The 14,020-nt window shown below is 33.7% G+C and overlaps 1 protein-coding gene across 3 annotated transcripts; it reads left to right on the top strand.

Moving 5' to 3' along the window:
- Positions 1-2,300: 2,300 nt before the first annotated feature.
- LOC18094864 (uncharacterized) lies at positions 2,301-13,553 on the top strand. 3 transcript variants are annotated; one of them, XM_052449983.1, is made up of 11 exons: positions 2,301-2,720; positions 2,836-2,901; positions 3,067-3,247; positions 3,384-3,580; positions 4,013-4,063; positions 4,146-4,237; positions 6,245-6,343; positions 6,380-6,414; positions 7,318-7,412; positions 7,594-7,698; positions 13,289-13,553. In XM_052449983.1, the coding sequence occupies exons 1-11, from the start codon at positions 2,415-2,417 to the stop codon at positions 13,424-13,426; spliced, it is 1,365 nt and encodes a 454-aa protein (XP_052305943.1). In that variant the 5' UTR covers positions 2,301-2,414; the 3' UTR covers positions 13,427-13,553. The 3 variants fall into 3 exon arrangements, with proteins under 3 accessions (XP_052305943.1, XP_052305941.1, XP_052305942.1); XM_052449982.1 differs by having other exon boundaries at positions 2,303-2,720; positions 6,245-6,345; positions 6,376-6,414; XM_052449981.1 differs by having other exon boundaries at positions 2,302-2,720; positions 6,245-6,414.
- The last annotated feature ends 467 nt before the right edge of the window (positions 13,554-14,020 follow it).

The following is a 14,020-nucleotide window of genomic DNA, read 5'->3' as shown; positions in this document are numbered from 1 at the left end:
TGAATTTGCATAGTAAAATAACTTTGCTATCCTTAAAATAAAAAAAATTATCAGGCATTTAACATTTTTTGCTATAACATAATTAATCTATTACCCTTGGATTAAAATTTTCAAAAGCTTGGCTCGAGGGCTAATTCATAATTGCATGATGATTTATTTGTAATAATATTTGGTTCATGAGTGTAGAGTTGTATTTTCAAAAAAAAAAAAAAACAGAAAGTTGTTGATACATGCATTGAACATGTTAGTGCGTCAGCTGCTCCACCGTCTTTGGAAGGCGCGTACGACCGACTCCAGTGGTAAAAAATTTGATTTCTTCGCGTCGTTCAATTGGTCTCGGCCTCCTTTTCCTTCATATGTAGCTCATGTAGTCGATGGACCTCTGATGCGTCCCCAAGATCCTTTTCTTTCTTTCCTCTTTCCACCTACAAATTCATGCATAACCCTCTATATTTTTCACATCAGCCCTTCAAATTATTTTTCTCTTAATTTTGTCTCTTATATTTTTATTTGTTTTATTTTTATTTATTTATTGATTTTATTTTGTTTTCAATTACATCCTCATTTAATTTTCTTGTCTATTAGATTTGGTCATTGTTCTTTTAATTTCCTTTTCTATTTAAGATAGTTTTTTATTTTTTTTCTTTTTCAATTTCACCCCTTCATTTTTTTCTCCTTTCATATTTGATGCTCATTCTTTTTTTTTTCCCTTGGTTATGTTTTTTTATTTTTTTTTAATTTTATTATTTAGCATTAAATTAGTTGCTAGTTGAAATTCTTAGTTGAACTCGGGTTTTCAATTTTATAGGTTGTGAATTTAAAATATTAACTAAGAGTTAGAAGATTTGTCTAGATCAATCAGTATAGGTTGAAATAGTCAATTTACCGGTTTTTTCTGCAATGATTTTCATACTCCCACTCATTCAATTATTGTGAATTAGCTTATTTTTTTAATTGATTGAGGTTATTGCTATTTTTTTTTTTTTGCAAAGTTAAATTACTATAACACCCATAAATACAAAGAAACACTTAACTTGGGTCTAAGGTCTTTTTTTTTTTTTTTAAATTCACTTTTAAAACTTGACTTCAGGGGCTTAATCATCAACTTTAGAGCAATTTGTTCTTTTGCTTAATGTTGATAATAATTAAATAAATTATTTTATTTTTTCCCATTCCATGCATCAATGTTGAAGTGGTTGGACGATAGACTTTATGAATGGTTTTTTTTTCTCTGCTTTGTTAAGAGTTATCACGGTCTCTAATAAACATTTATTTTAGAATTGATACTTGAAATTACAAGCATCTAATTTTTACCATATAATTAAGTAATTTTTTTAAAAAATTTATTAAACCCAACTAAGTTCATAAATCAAGTCTCTCATATGACCAGATTCATATAATATAAGATCTTCTCAATATTTGTTTTAAAAAATTCTTCATGTTTTTTTTAAGTTGATCCGTGCTTTGCCGACCATATAGGTTTCTTTTGAACCTAATAATAAATTAATTCACATCGAGTTAGCTATCATATGATTTAATTGAAAACTTACATTAAATAAGGATCCAAATTAAAGAATTTCAAGATTTATCTTTTTTATCGAGATTTAATAGTATTGAAAAAAAGTCCGCACTCTTAATATTATTTTTTATTTTTAAAAAGATTGATTTGATCTACGACAAAAGGCGGGCCAAAGGACTCATTATAAGTCATTATAAGAAAAGCTAAATGATGTAGGGAAAACATTGTAATTTTCCTCACAAAATATTGTGAATTGTTACAATGTTTTTCATATTGTGTTTTTTTAGATATGGTTTTTTTTATTATAATTTTTTTAAAATGTTTTTGTCGATTTAATTTTTTAATATTGAGATGATTGAGAATTTAGTTTTATATTTTTTTTCCTTTTATTTTATCTTTCTATGAGGTTAGCATGGTTTGCGAGTTTATTGAGATAACTCAGGTTGCCCCGATTTATGAAAAGTTAAGTCATATTTTTATCGATCATCAAGATTGCATTTGGACCTATAAAATCGATTGATTTGAGTCAAGCTAGCTCTTACATGGTTTAATTAAAAACTTGAGTTAGACAAAGAATTAAATTGAAAGATTTCAAAATTAACCCACTCGATCAAGTTTAATAACACTATTAAAAAATTCTATATCATCTTAATAATTTTTTTATATTTAAAAAAAAATTCATCCAATTTATATCGAAGTACGAACAATATAGTAGTAATATTGAAAGGAGAGGAAAGGAGGGTGACAAAATCAAGCTTCCAAAAAAAGAAAAAAGAAAAAAGAAAAAAGAAAACTCTCCTAAAAAATATCTAAAACCCTTGAAGGCTGAAACGGTAAAACCTCTTCTTTCTGTTTCTCAAAATCTAGAAGAAAGTAGAGCAGGGAAGGCATAAGCATGAGCATAGCTTCGTTATCATCAGTATCAGTGGACATGGCCACTACATTCGTCTCTTTAACTTCTCATCATCCCACCAGAATCTTCCGCTCCACTCTACTCCCTTTCTTACTCAAACCACAAAAAACCCATCAATCCCTCCTTCTCAAAACTACTCCCTCCCTCCAACGCCGCCGCTTCTCTGTCTCCTCCATCGACACGACCTCCTCTGCCCCTCAGACCGACGATTCCGGTTTAACCACCAAGATTCCTCCCGATAATCGCATTTCTGCCACTATTATCACCGGTTTTTTGGGCTCTGGCAAGGTCCCTTTTGTGTTTTCTTTTTTTGTTGCATTTTGATTGCATTTGTTGTGTAATTGAGGATAAAAGACGCGCTTTGTTATTCTTGTTGTTGTTTTGTGGTCATTACGTATAACAGACAACATTGCTCAATCATATTTTGACTGCTGACCATGGGAAGCGCATAGCAGTTATTGAGAATGAGGTACTCTTGTCATCTTTCAGTTATCCTTTTGCATCCCATTCACGATTATGAGTAAAAGGAAAAAAAAGAAAGAATCTTCGTGATGGTTTTCAAGCTTTTGTTACTATTTTTGTTATTTGATGCTATCATTTATTGAAAATTTAAGTGGTTATGCTGAATTTTCAGTATGGTGAAGTTGACATTGATGGGTCTCTTGTCGCTGCAAAAACAGCTGGGGCTGAGGACATTATAATGCTGAACAACGGTTGTTTATGCTGTACTGTAAGGGGTGATCTTGTCAGGATGATTGCAGATTTGGTTAACAAGAAGAAAGGAAAATTTGATCATATTGTAATTGAGACTACGGGTAGGTAATCATTCAACTTTTCATTTCTCTGTGTCGAATGACTGTTCAAGAATGTAGTATACTGTTCGGCATCTGAAATTAGTTCGCTTTCTAGTAACTGTGTTGTTCATTACAAATCTTATATGCAACTTTGCAGGGCTGGCAAATCCAGCACCAATCATTCAAACTTTTTACGCTGAAGACCAGGTTTTTAATGATGTCAAATTGGACGGTGTTGTGACTTTAGTTGATGCTAAACATGCTCATTTGCATCTTGATGAGGTTAAGCCAGAGGGAGTGGTGAACGAGGCAGTGGAGCAAATTGCTTATGCTGATAGGGTTATAGTAAATAAGGTACTTGTGATTTTAAGTTATATTGTTGCTTAAATTTGACTTTGTTAGACTTTAATCTGCTCAATTTACAATGACAATACTGCTAAGTTCAATCAGGTCAACTCATAATCCTTGTAAAGATTTTAGTATATTCAAATTATTATCTGCATTTTGTTTCAAATTGCTTTTAGTTGCTTTATTAGCTGGTAAACAAACTTTTGGGTTGTTCCCCCAGAAACTTAAAATCCAAATGCTGGCAGGTTCCTTCTAATGCTTCTTTAAAGAGGGACTTAACTGAATAAATGAAACCCATGGCCTCATTGCCTCTTATATAAATGTATGACAATGGTTAACTTTTCATTTAGGAAATCCTGGTGTGGGTTGCAAGTTTGAAGTCAGTTATTAACTTTTTGGTCTATCACTGACTCATGTGATTACTTGTCTTTTTGCCAGACTGATCTTGTTGGTGAGCAAGAAATTGCTTCTTTGGTGCAGCAGATAAGGGCTAGTATCTTGCTTCTTTTCTTTTGCTTTTTTCTTAATTGTTCAATTCTTTTTGAGTACTGATGGGAGTCTCTGAAGGCAGAACATCAATCGTATGGCTAATTTGAAGTGTACACAATATGGAAAAGTTGACTTGGATTATGTCCTTGGCATTGGAGGCTTTGATTTGGAGAGGTTATGTTTAACTCTCATTTCCTAGTTTCTACATATGAATATTTGATTGACACCCCCCCCCCTCCCCACAAAGAAAGACTTAATTTCTTGATTATTATATTGAATGTTTTCTGTACTTTGCTCTTTCTAGAGGAGACTGTTTTGTGCATTGAACTTTATTTTTTAATGAACGTATCCATTGAATTCAACCCCCATGCTTGTTAAATTCTTACATGTGTATTGTACTACTGGTTTATACTTTCTGTGTTGACACCACTGCTATAATGTGCTAGGCATTGCATTTAGATACACTCTCTCTTTCACATCCCTCTCCTCTTCTCCTTTCATGTATTCGTTTTTTGTTTTCCATTGCTGGGAATTGGGAGTATGGAGGGTAGGGTGCCCACATTCTATAACATAAAAACAAGTTAGGTTACTCAACTTTATTCTATGAAATTCCAGGTTTATGTCTGATTTGGAGCTGTAGTTGACAGTTGACACTGGAGTCATTTTTAGAAACATCTATGAAATTACTCACACTTAGAAAACTAGTGCTACATAGTTGAAAGCAATAATGAACAACCAAGAAAAATCTTGAAATTTACTAGCAACAAGTTCTACACGGGAACCAGAGATCTAATTGCAGCTGTACCCATCAGAAATCTCTTAGCTATAATTTGAGAAAGAAATAGAGACCCCAATTCTCAGCTATAATTTGAGATCCTATTCAAACCTAAAAAAAGAGCTCCATGCTTCTGAAGATGGAAGTTTACATAGTATTTTTTGGTTGACTTCTAAAGTTACTGGAATCCCATGTTAATGTGGATACTAAACTAATCCAATTAGTATAAGCCTAGTAAAAGCTCATAACTGTGGCTCCTTCCAATTTTTGGAGATTACTATGGTACCCTGTCCACTTGGAAAACATGAAAACCTTCATTTTTTTTAACAAATTCACTAAAGCCTAGGTCCTCTTCTTTGCGACATGTCCTGCATTATGCTATCTGGTATTCAACTATTTATGCAAAAAAAAAAAAAAATATTGAATGCTTTGAATTCTTTTTTTTTTGTTACACTGTTTCTAGAAAGAATCAAATTTATTTAAAAAGAATTGAAAAGGATTATGAGCTCTATTTTCGTCATATGTTGAGGGCTTAAAGAACCTAACCCTTTGCCAACAGGACAAAATCCTCTTGTCAAATATTAGTCTCATAAGAGTTTTTATTTTCTTTTTGGATGTAAATCTAATTATATCTGAACATAAAAGGAGTTGAAAGTATTTATGCAAAGAGAGAAAAATGATGCAAAAAGTTACCATGATTGCAGCGCATCTCTTTTGCCACTGCGTGTCCCTAATATATTTGCAGTGTTGTGTACTGATATTTTGAGGAGTTAAAACTGCATTAAAAGTATTTGGGATTGCAGCTGAGTTAACAAATCACAGTTTTCCCAAAAACAGATGATGTTTTGCAAAGCTCAATCCGAAACATATCTTGAGTCATGCTATTCAACTAGATCGTTTGGGGGAAAGCCCAGCTCATATAGATTATGGTGATCTGTGCATAGATAGACAGTACATTAGGGTGGCTTTTCTTGTTATGATTTTATCAAAATATCAGCAATAGGATATTCAGTGATGATACTATTTCTTGTACTTGACTTGAATGTTGGTGGGATTTGTTGTAGCTGGAAAAATAACGCGGAGATTTCGTTGTGATAGCATACGCTTTTACAAAACTTTTCTATGCTTGGAAAGTTCTGTTGTTGATTCATGTTATGGTTTTATTAAATAATGAGTTAATTATGCTTTCCCAATGACCTGATTCTCAGTGCCTTGTTAATGTTCCTTCTTTAGTAGCATTATCATTAAGTGAACCTGTCGTCATCCCTATCTCCTATCTCTTTCCTTTCTGTGTACTTATATTTTTCTTGCTGAAATAGACATTTGCTGTTCTAGAAGTGTCGGGTCACTTCCGAGTTAAACTACAAAATCTGCAGTTTTTGTCTAATACTTGCTCCTCTTCTCAGGATTGAGAGTGCTGTCAATGATGAAGATAGAAAGGAAGATCATGCCAGTCATGATCACAACGACAACCACAGCCAAAATCATGCTCATGATCATGATCATGCTCATGATCATGATCATGCTCATGATCATGATCACCATCATCATCATGATGAACATGACCACAAGCACGGTATTTCTCTTCATTCACAATGGCTGTACTTAACTTAAAACAGCATACACAAATTGTTAGGTGCTGTTCTATTTTAGTGGAGAAAGCATCTGCTTGTCCCAAAAAAAGTAACAAGGTTCTTACTGGAGAAACATTTTGTTACATAACTTGAAACTTGATTCGTGTTTGTTCTGGAACATGGAAAAATTTGAATTTTTTGTGGTGGCTAGTTAGATGATCTCATATGGTGAAACCTTCAAGTAAAATAGAAAACATGAAATGGATAAAGATTGATACATTTCTGATGAAACACTTTTTGTTATGTTTAATGGTTGCATTAGGTGATATTATTCAGAATTCACAGTCCTTCTCTCCAAGCTCCTTTTCAAGCTGTTAAAAGTAGCCAATGAAATTTCTACAGCAATGTATTTAGAATTTAACACCAATTTCATGTATTGTTAAAAGTTCATTTATCTCTAAGTTTAGCAGCGACATTTAAACTGACCTTTTTATGTGGGTTGTACTTGTACTTGTACTCTCTTGTTACTAATGGAAATATTTACCAACAAATTATCTTATTAGTTGGCTGAGAAAAAGAAAATAAAAAAGAAATGAAAGAAACCTCTGCCTGTGCCCTGTAATTATTTGCCTAGAGAAACAGTTTTTTGGTACCTTTCATGTTTGGCGCTCTTTTTCCATGTTTAGAGCTCTTTTCCTCTTGCAATTTGTCATTGTGGCTAAAGCTCTAATGATAGTGTGCCTACTGGCCTATACATTTATGACTAGTTTCTTTTTTGGATGTTCATGATCATAATTTGAGTTTTTGAAAATGCCTGCAAATTTTAGGTATTTGATTAATTAATTCTGCCACCCTACTTGTGAGAATTTTATGGCTGATCTTAGCTTGTGGATTCTATCATGCAGATCATCATGATGGTCACCATTCCCATGACCACACTCATGATCCTGGTGTTTCTTCTGTCAGCATAGTCTGTGAAGGGAGCCTAGATTTAGAAAAGGTAGGTTTTACATGTGGATTGTTCAATTTCTATGATGCACCTGAGAATTGCAGAACTGTACATATATGAAATAACCTCACATGAGCATTTCTAGCTGTTCTATAGTTGCTCATCTTCGTGTTTGATTTATTTGCCTGGTAGCTGGGAAGTGTAAAAACTAACAATATTTCCACATTTTCAGGCTAACTTCTGGCTTGGTACTTTATTGATGGAACGTAGTGAGGACATATACCGAATGAAAGGTCTATTATCTGTTCAGGGGATGAACGAGAGATTTGTATTCCAGGTGAGCTAACAAGTTCCAAAGTTCTACTTTCATTTTGATAAAAGAAAGTTTGTAATGGCTCATTTGTGTTCCATAATGTCCTATTTGGTTGCTTAAAATGATCACTTTTTTTTTTAGTTAAAAAATATCACCTTTAATTAATTGCTAGTCAATGTTGATAAAATACAGCATATGGCTATCAAACAACATTAATATGCTAATGTGTGGATTCTTGAAAAGGTAGGACCTTGTAATGAAATATTCTTGTTTCGTTATTTTGTCATGCATTTGTTAATTGTTGAAGTTTATTATCACCTGTGTTAGACAATTAATTCTGGGTCGCATTTCCAAAGGTGAAATGTGTGTTTTGTAATCCAAATATGGATGTGGGTCCCTTGATGTATTCATGCTATATAGTTCTGTATTAGTTGTTGCTAGAAGATCTATTCAACATAAAATGATTTTGTATGCTGGTGGTAATAAAAAACAAGGCACATTCTTGCTTGACAATCTCAGTTCATGATGTTATTCGAACTTAAGCTAGCTTAGGGGTTATATGACACCCTTGTAGGAATGCTAAATTGACGCAATATAGCGTGATTAAAGTTAACGTTCTCAAGCCCTAATGTTATATACCTATACTGTAGAGAAATTTAGAGAAAACTCTCTAGTGTTTTATTAAAATCTTCATAATAATTATTCTCTCAAAATAAGCTAGACACCTCTATTTGTATTAGTCTTAAAATCTTTTATGGGAAAAGATTCCTAATTAAAACTAAAATCCTTTATAGAAAATGATTTTTAATTAAAACTTACCTAATTAATAGAATCTATCTAACATTAGGATTCTTAAATACTAATTAAAAACAAATAATTAAAATCCAAAATCAACCAGGAATATAATTAAAACAACTTCAAACTTCATATTAGATGCTTTCGGGTTTCTTCGTGGACTTCTCTTCAGGCTTGGTCTTGTCTATCTGATTCATAAATATAGTTGTAACACACTCCATGTCAGTCCCCTCTACTTGTGAAAGACTTGACCTCGAGTCATCTCCAAGCTCGGGATATAAAGGCTGATCATCATAGAAAAGATAAGTGCCTGACATATTAAAAGTTCTGGAAATACCCATATTATTAGGTAAATCAATAATATAAGCATTGTTACTAATTTTCTTCATGTTGATGCAAGGACCATATTTCTTATGTTGTAGTTTGCTATATGACCCCACCAGAAATCTTTCTTTGTGAAGGAACACCATCACGTTATCTATTTCCTTGGACACTTTAGCACGACGATGCCTATTAACGACTTTTTTTATTTGGTGTTGGTCTTTATCAATTTCTGCTTCACATCTTCCACAATAGCTTAAGCATCCATAACCATCTTCTTAGCAGCCACACTAAACCCAACACCTATATAAACTGGCACAAGATCTTGCAAATGTTAGGACATTGTAGATACACAATCTCGAATGGTGATTTACCTGTGACACCGTTTTCTAGCATTGTTGTATGCAAATTTTGCTTGTGCAAGGGTATAATCCCACTGTTTTGCCTTGTTTCCATAACTGCTCCTTATCAATTTTCCATGTGTTCGATTTAGCGACCCTATTTGCCCATCTTTCTATGGATGTGCTGTGCTATTGAACTGTAATGAAAAATCATATTAATTCCATAATGTACGTCAAAAGTGACTAAGAAACTTACTGTCCCGGTCAGAAGTGGTCTTCGGCACCCCATGTAAACAAATTACCTCTTGAAAGATAAGTCGAGCAATAGCAGACACATCATTTGTTTTTTTGCAAGGAATAAAATGTGTCTTCTTTGAGAACCTATCAACTATAACAAATACAAAATCCATCCCCCATTGTGTATGAGGTAATCCAAGTACAAAATTCATAGACAAGTTCTCCCGTATGTTTTTAGGAATAGTCAAAGGCATATATAGACCTGTATTTTGTGCTTGTCCCTTGGCAGTTTGACAAATATAACATTTTTGCATAAATTTACCAATATCTCGCTTCAAGTGAGGCCAATAATATTTGTCAATGACTACATCAATAGTCATTTGTCGCTCCAAGTGACCAGCCAAACTTCCTCCATGCAAATCCAAAATCACTTTCGCCCGCAATAAAGATCGAGGAATGAAAAGTTGATTACCTTTTATTAGAAATTCATCATAAATGTGAAAGCCATCAACAAGCAGATTTTGGCACTTCTTTCACATCTTACCAAAATCCTTATCATGCTCCTACAACTCTTTCAAATAGTTGAATCCAATGATCTCTCTTGAGTAACCAAGAAGGCTGCTTTTTTACTCGAAGCATCAACAACTCTATTATGAACTTCAGCTTTGTACACAATTCTGATTGAAATCGTTAAAGGTAAGTGACTAATCTTGCATGCATGTCATTACTTATTCTCCTTTGATTATGTAAAAATTTTAGAGCCTTATGGTTAGAATACAATACAAACTCCTTATCAATCAAATAATGCTCCCACTTTTTAAGAGTTCGAAAAACAACATAAAACTATGTCACATGTGGATTATTTTAACCTAGCACCACTCAACTTCTCACTAAAAAATGTCACAGGTCTCTTCTCTTGGGATAGAACTCCACCAATTCTAACACCACAAGCATTACATTCTACCTCAAACATTTTGTCCAAATCTAGAAGTGCCAAATCTGGAGCATTGCTTAATTTTTCTTTGATTAAAGCAAAGCTCTTTTCTGTCTCTTCTCCCCAATCAAATTTTCTCTTCATGCATTCAGTCAAGAGTGCCGTAATATTATTGAAATTTCAGATGAATCGCAGATAGAAAGTAGCTAACCCTTAAACTACAAACCTCACTATCTATTTTAGGAATTGGCCAATCTCTAATGGTCAAAACCTTCTCCTTATCAACATGTATGCCCTATGCATTAACAATATAGCATAAAAATAGTAGTTTGTCAGTCATAAAACTATACTTGTGCAAATTCACATATAATTTTTTTTCAGTAGCACCTTTCTCAAGTGTTCTACATGATCAATCTCAAATCTACTATAAATCAAGATATTATCAAAATAAACACCACAAATTTATTTATACAAGGACATAAGACCTGATCATCACCTTCATGAAAGTGCTCGGTGTGATAGACAACCCAAAAGGCATAACCAGCCATTCATTACAATCCCTCATTTGTCTTGAAAGTTGTCTTCCATATGTCACCTGGCCGAATCCGAATTTGATGTTAACCACTCAAGTCAATCTTCGTAAAGATTGATGCCCCATGAAATTGATCAAGCATGCATCTAACCGAGGAATTGAAAATTTGTATCCCATGATTATTTTGTTGATAACGCGATTGTCCACAAACATGCGCCAACTGCCATCCTTATTTGGAGTCAATAATCCTGGAATTGCACAAGGACTTAGACTATCCTGGATTTGTCTCTTTCTCAACAACTCTTTTACCTTCTCTTTCAATATCTTACCCTCATTAGGACTCATTCGATAATGTGGTAGATTTGAAAGGCTAGGTCTCGACATCAAATCAATCTGATGTTGAATGTTTCTCATTGATGGCAATCTATCTAGCAATCCATAATGTAGAATCTCCTCAAACTCGGCAAGTAAAGGCTTAATTGCATCGGGAATGTGTGCTCTTTTCTCTTTTGCTTGTTCATCATTAATGTTTTCACAACCAATGCATGAATTTGCCTAGTTTCTTGTACCTTTTCTTGTATCTCAAGTTCTGAACTAGTTATTATAAGGAAAAGCCCTAACCTCTACTTTCGAGGTTTTAGGATTGGATTCTTTCTTCAAAGGTACAAGAGTATAATTCACACCATTCTTTCTAATCTTGTATAAATTATCTCTGCCCAAGTGTTTAGTATTCACAACATATTGTCGAGGCCTACCAAAGATCAAACTACATGCATCCATATCTATCATATCATAATACATCTCATCCCTATACTTCTCAATGGAAAACGGTACTCTACATTGTTGGTTTACCCTTATCTCTCCTATTGACTTAATCCACCAAATCTTGTAAGGTTTAGGATGAGGTTCTAGTGGTAATTTTAATTTTAATTTATCAACAGTATGTGTACCAATAATATTTTCACATCTCCCATTATCGATAATTAAGTCAAACAAGTTTTTATTTATGGTGTAATAAGTACGAAATAACCTATTTCAGTGTGAATCCTCAACAATCGATGGTGTTAGCAGCATCTTCCTAACCAAATAGTTTTGGCTCTCATTAACGTCATCATCACTTATACAAATTTTCTCTGTCACCCCCATTAGGTTCACACAGCTCGCCCTTTTCATCAGAGGGTTGTGGCTCATACTGTCCTTCGATCAAATTGACTGATTTTTGTCTCCTATAATCATTGAAACAATGTCCTGGTTCTCCACATTTAAAGCATTTGACAATCATTGGCCTAGCTTAGGGGTTATTCGGTTTGTTCGTTTCAACTTGTTTTCCCGAAGTCGTGTCAAGTCTAGTAGTATCGAGTCTCATTGGAGTTGGCCTAGGTGGTTGTACTGCCTTTCCTTTATCAGCAAGACTGAATCTACTTGTGTCATTATACAATGTTTTTAGAAGTATCGCCTGTCAAATCTATTAGTGCTACCAGCCCTGTTTTTTATTAGCATCTTAGCTTTTAATGCCATGCTCCTTGCCTTAGAGAGCATAAATAAGATTTGTACTCCGATATCTTGGATTGCTGGTTTTAACCCTCATGAGCCTTGTAACCTGTTGATTCTCTGACATATTTATTACCTTGTGAACAATCCTAGTATTCCTAAAACAAATATTGCTCATAGTCCATAATCAGAAGGAAGGAATCTCTCATGCAACAACTGCCTCATGTACGCCCATGATGCAATATGTTGTCTCCCTTCTCTTAACCGTGTATCTATCTGATGTTTCCACCAAGAACAAGCTCCACCTGTCAGGTTATATGCGACTAGTTTTACCATCTTCTCTTCTTAGAAACTTGAGTACTCCTTAACCCTATCATATTCAACTATCCAATCAAGAAATTCTTTCAAAATAAACTAGACATCTCTATTTATATTAGTTTGAAAATATTTTATGAGAAAGGATTTCTAATTAAAACTAAAATCCTTTATAGAACGAAATTTCTAATAAAAACTTATTTAATTAATAGAATTCATCTGGCATTAGGATTTCTAAATACTAATTAAAAATAAATAATTAAAATCTAAAATTAACTAGAAAAATAATTAAAACAACAACTTCAAGCTTAATATTAGATGCTTTCAGGTTTTTTCATGGACTTCTCTTCAGGTTTGCCCTGGTTTATCGGGTTCATAAATATATTTGTAATACGCACTACATCATATATGATAACCAAGGAAGTAGAAACTGGCAAATAAAAGAAGATAGTTAAATTTATAACATGATTGCTGATAGGAAACTGAAGGATTGACTAGTAAACAGCTCTAAGCAATGCTACGTAATTTATATTTAGATTCTGTATATTATTTACCCAAGCAATCAAGGGGTCTGGAACTGGCTTTGTTGCTGATTGAACTGGAATTAGATCCTAATCAGTCTTTCCTTTGCCTCATTTTATTTGACAGGGTGTTCATGACATATTCGAAGGTTCACCTGATCGGTTATGGGGCCCTGAGGAACCCAGAATGAACAAGATTGTGTTCATAGGGAAGAACTTGGACGCTCAGGAATTAAAGAAAGGCTTTAAAGCCTGTTTACTGTAAAATTTAAAACAATTAAGATATTTAGTTAATATATCTTCATCTTGTATTCTTGATGAGCGAACCATAATGTACACAATTGTTTTGACTTTCTTTGGGCAATAATATCAATAAATATTCACAGTAAAAAGATCACTGAAAAGGGATGGCTGAGCTGCTTTTAATGGTGGGGGCAGTGGGATTTCTTCCGTTGAATTCCCGGGGGAGAATCAAGTTGATTACACTGGACTCTTGAGCTTTCTCATGTGACGTTTATTTCATTGTTGTTCCTTGGGGCCCGTGTTAATTTTTTATCTAATATTCATTACAGAACACATTAAAGGGGAGGCAAGCTGTTAGTGGGAGGCAGGATTTGCTTCCTGTTGTTTGATATTAGTATGAATTTGCATATTTTAGGCCGTCTTCCTCTCTGCTTTGTTATATATATATATATATATATATATATATATATATATATATTGGATGGAAAGTTGGCTTTGAAAATGTATGCAACACCGAATAAAAATTAGTGTTAGGCCGACTTTCGCTAGGATGATGTTGGGGAAAACAGGCCAGCTTGCTCTAGAGAAAACTGATATGGGGAAGAACCGGCCTATT

Source organism: Populus trichocarpa, chromosome 1 (assembly GCF_000002775.5).
Source record: "Populus trichocarpa isolate Nisqually-1 chromosome 1, P.trichocarpa_v4.1, whole genome shotgun sequence".
Taxonomy (NCBI): domain Eukaryota; kingdom Viridiplantae; phylum Streptophyta; class Magnoliopsida; order Malpighiales; family Salicaceae; genus Populus; species Populus trichocarpa.
Note: the sequence above shows the minus strand (reverse complement) of the source record. Positions and strands in the feature narration are given on the sequence as shown.

What these genes read in the sequence shown, in the direction of transcription:
- LOC18094864 (XM_052449981.1), top strand. Translation starts at nt 2,415, where the DNA reads ATGAGCATAGCTTCGTTATCATCAGTATCAGTGGACATGGCCACTACA. An exon ending in TAGCAGTTATTGAGAATGAG is followed by an intron (nt 2,902 to 3,066) that starts GTACTCTTGTCA and finishes CTGAATTTTCAG; the next exon opens with TATGGTGAAGTTGACATTGA. An exon ending in ACGAGAGATTTGTATTCCAG is followed by an intron (nt 7,699 to 13,288) that starts GTGAGCTAACAA and finishes TTTATTTGACAG; the next exon opens with GGTGTTCATGACATATTCGA.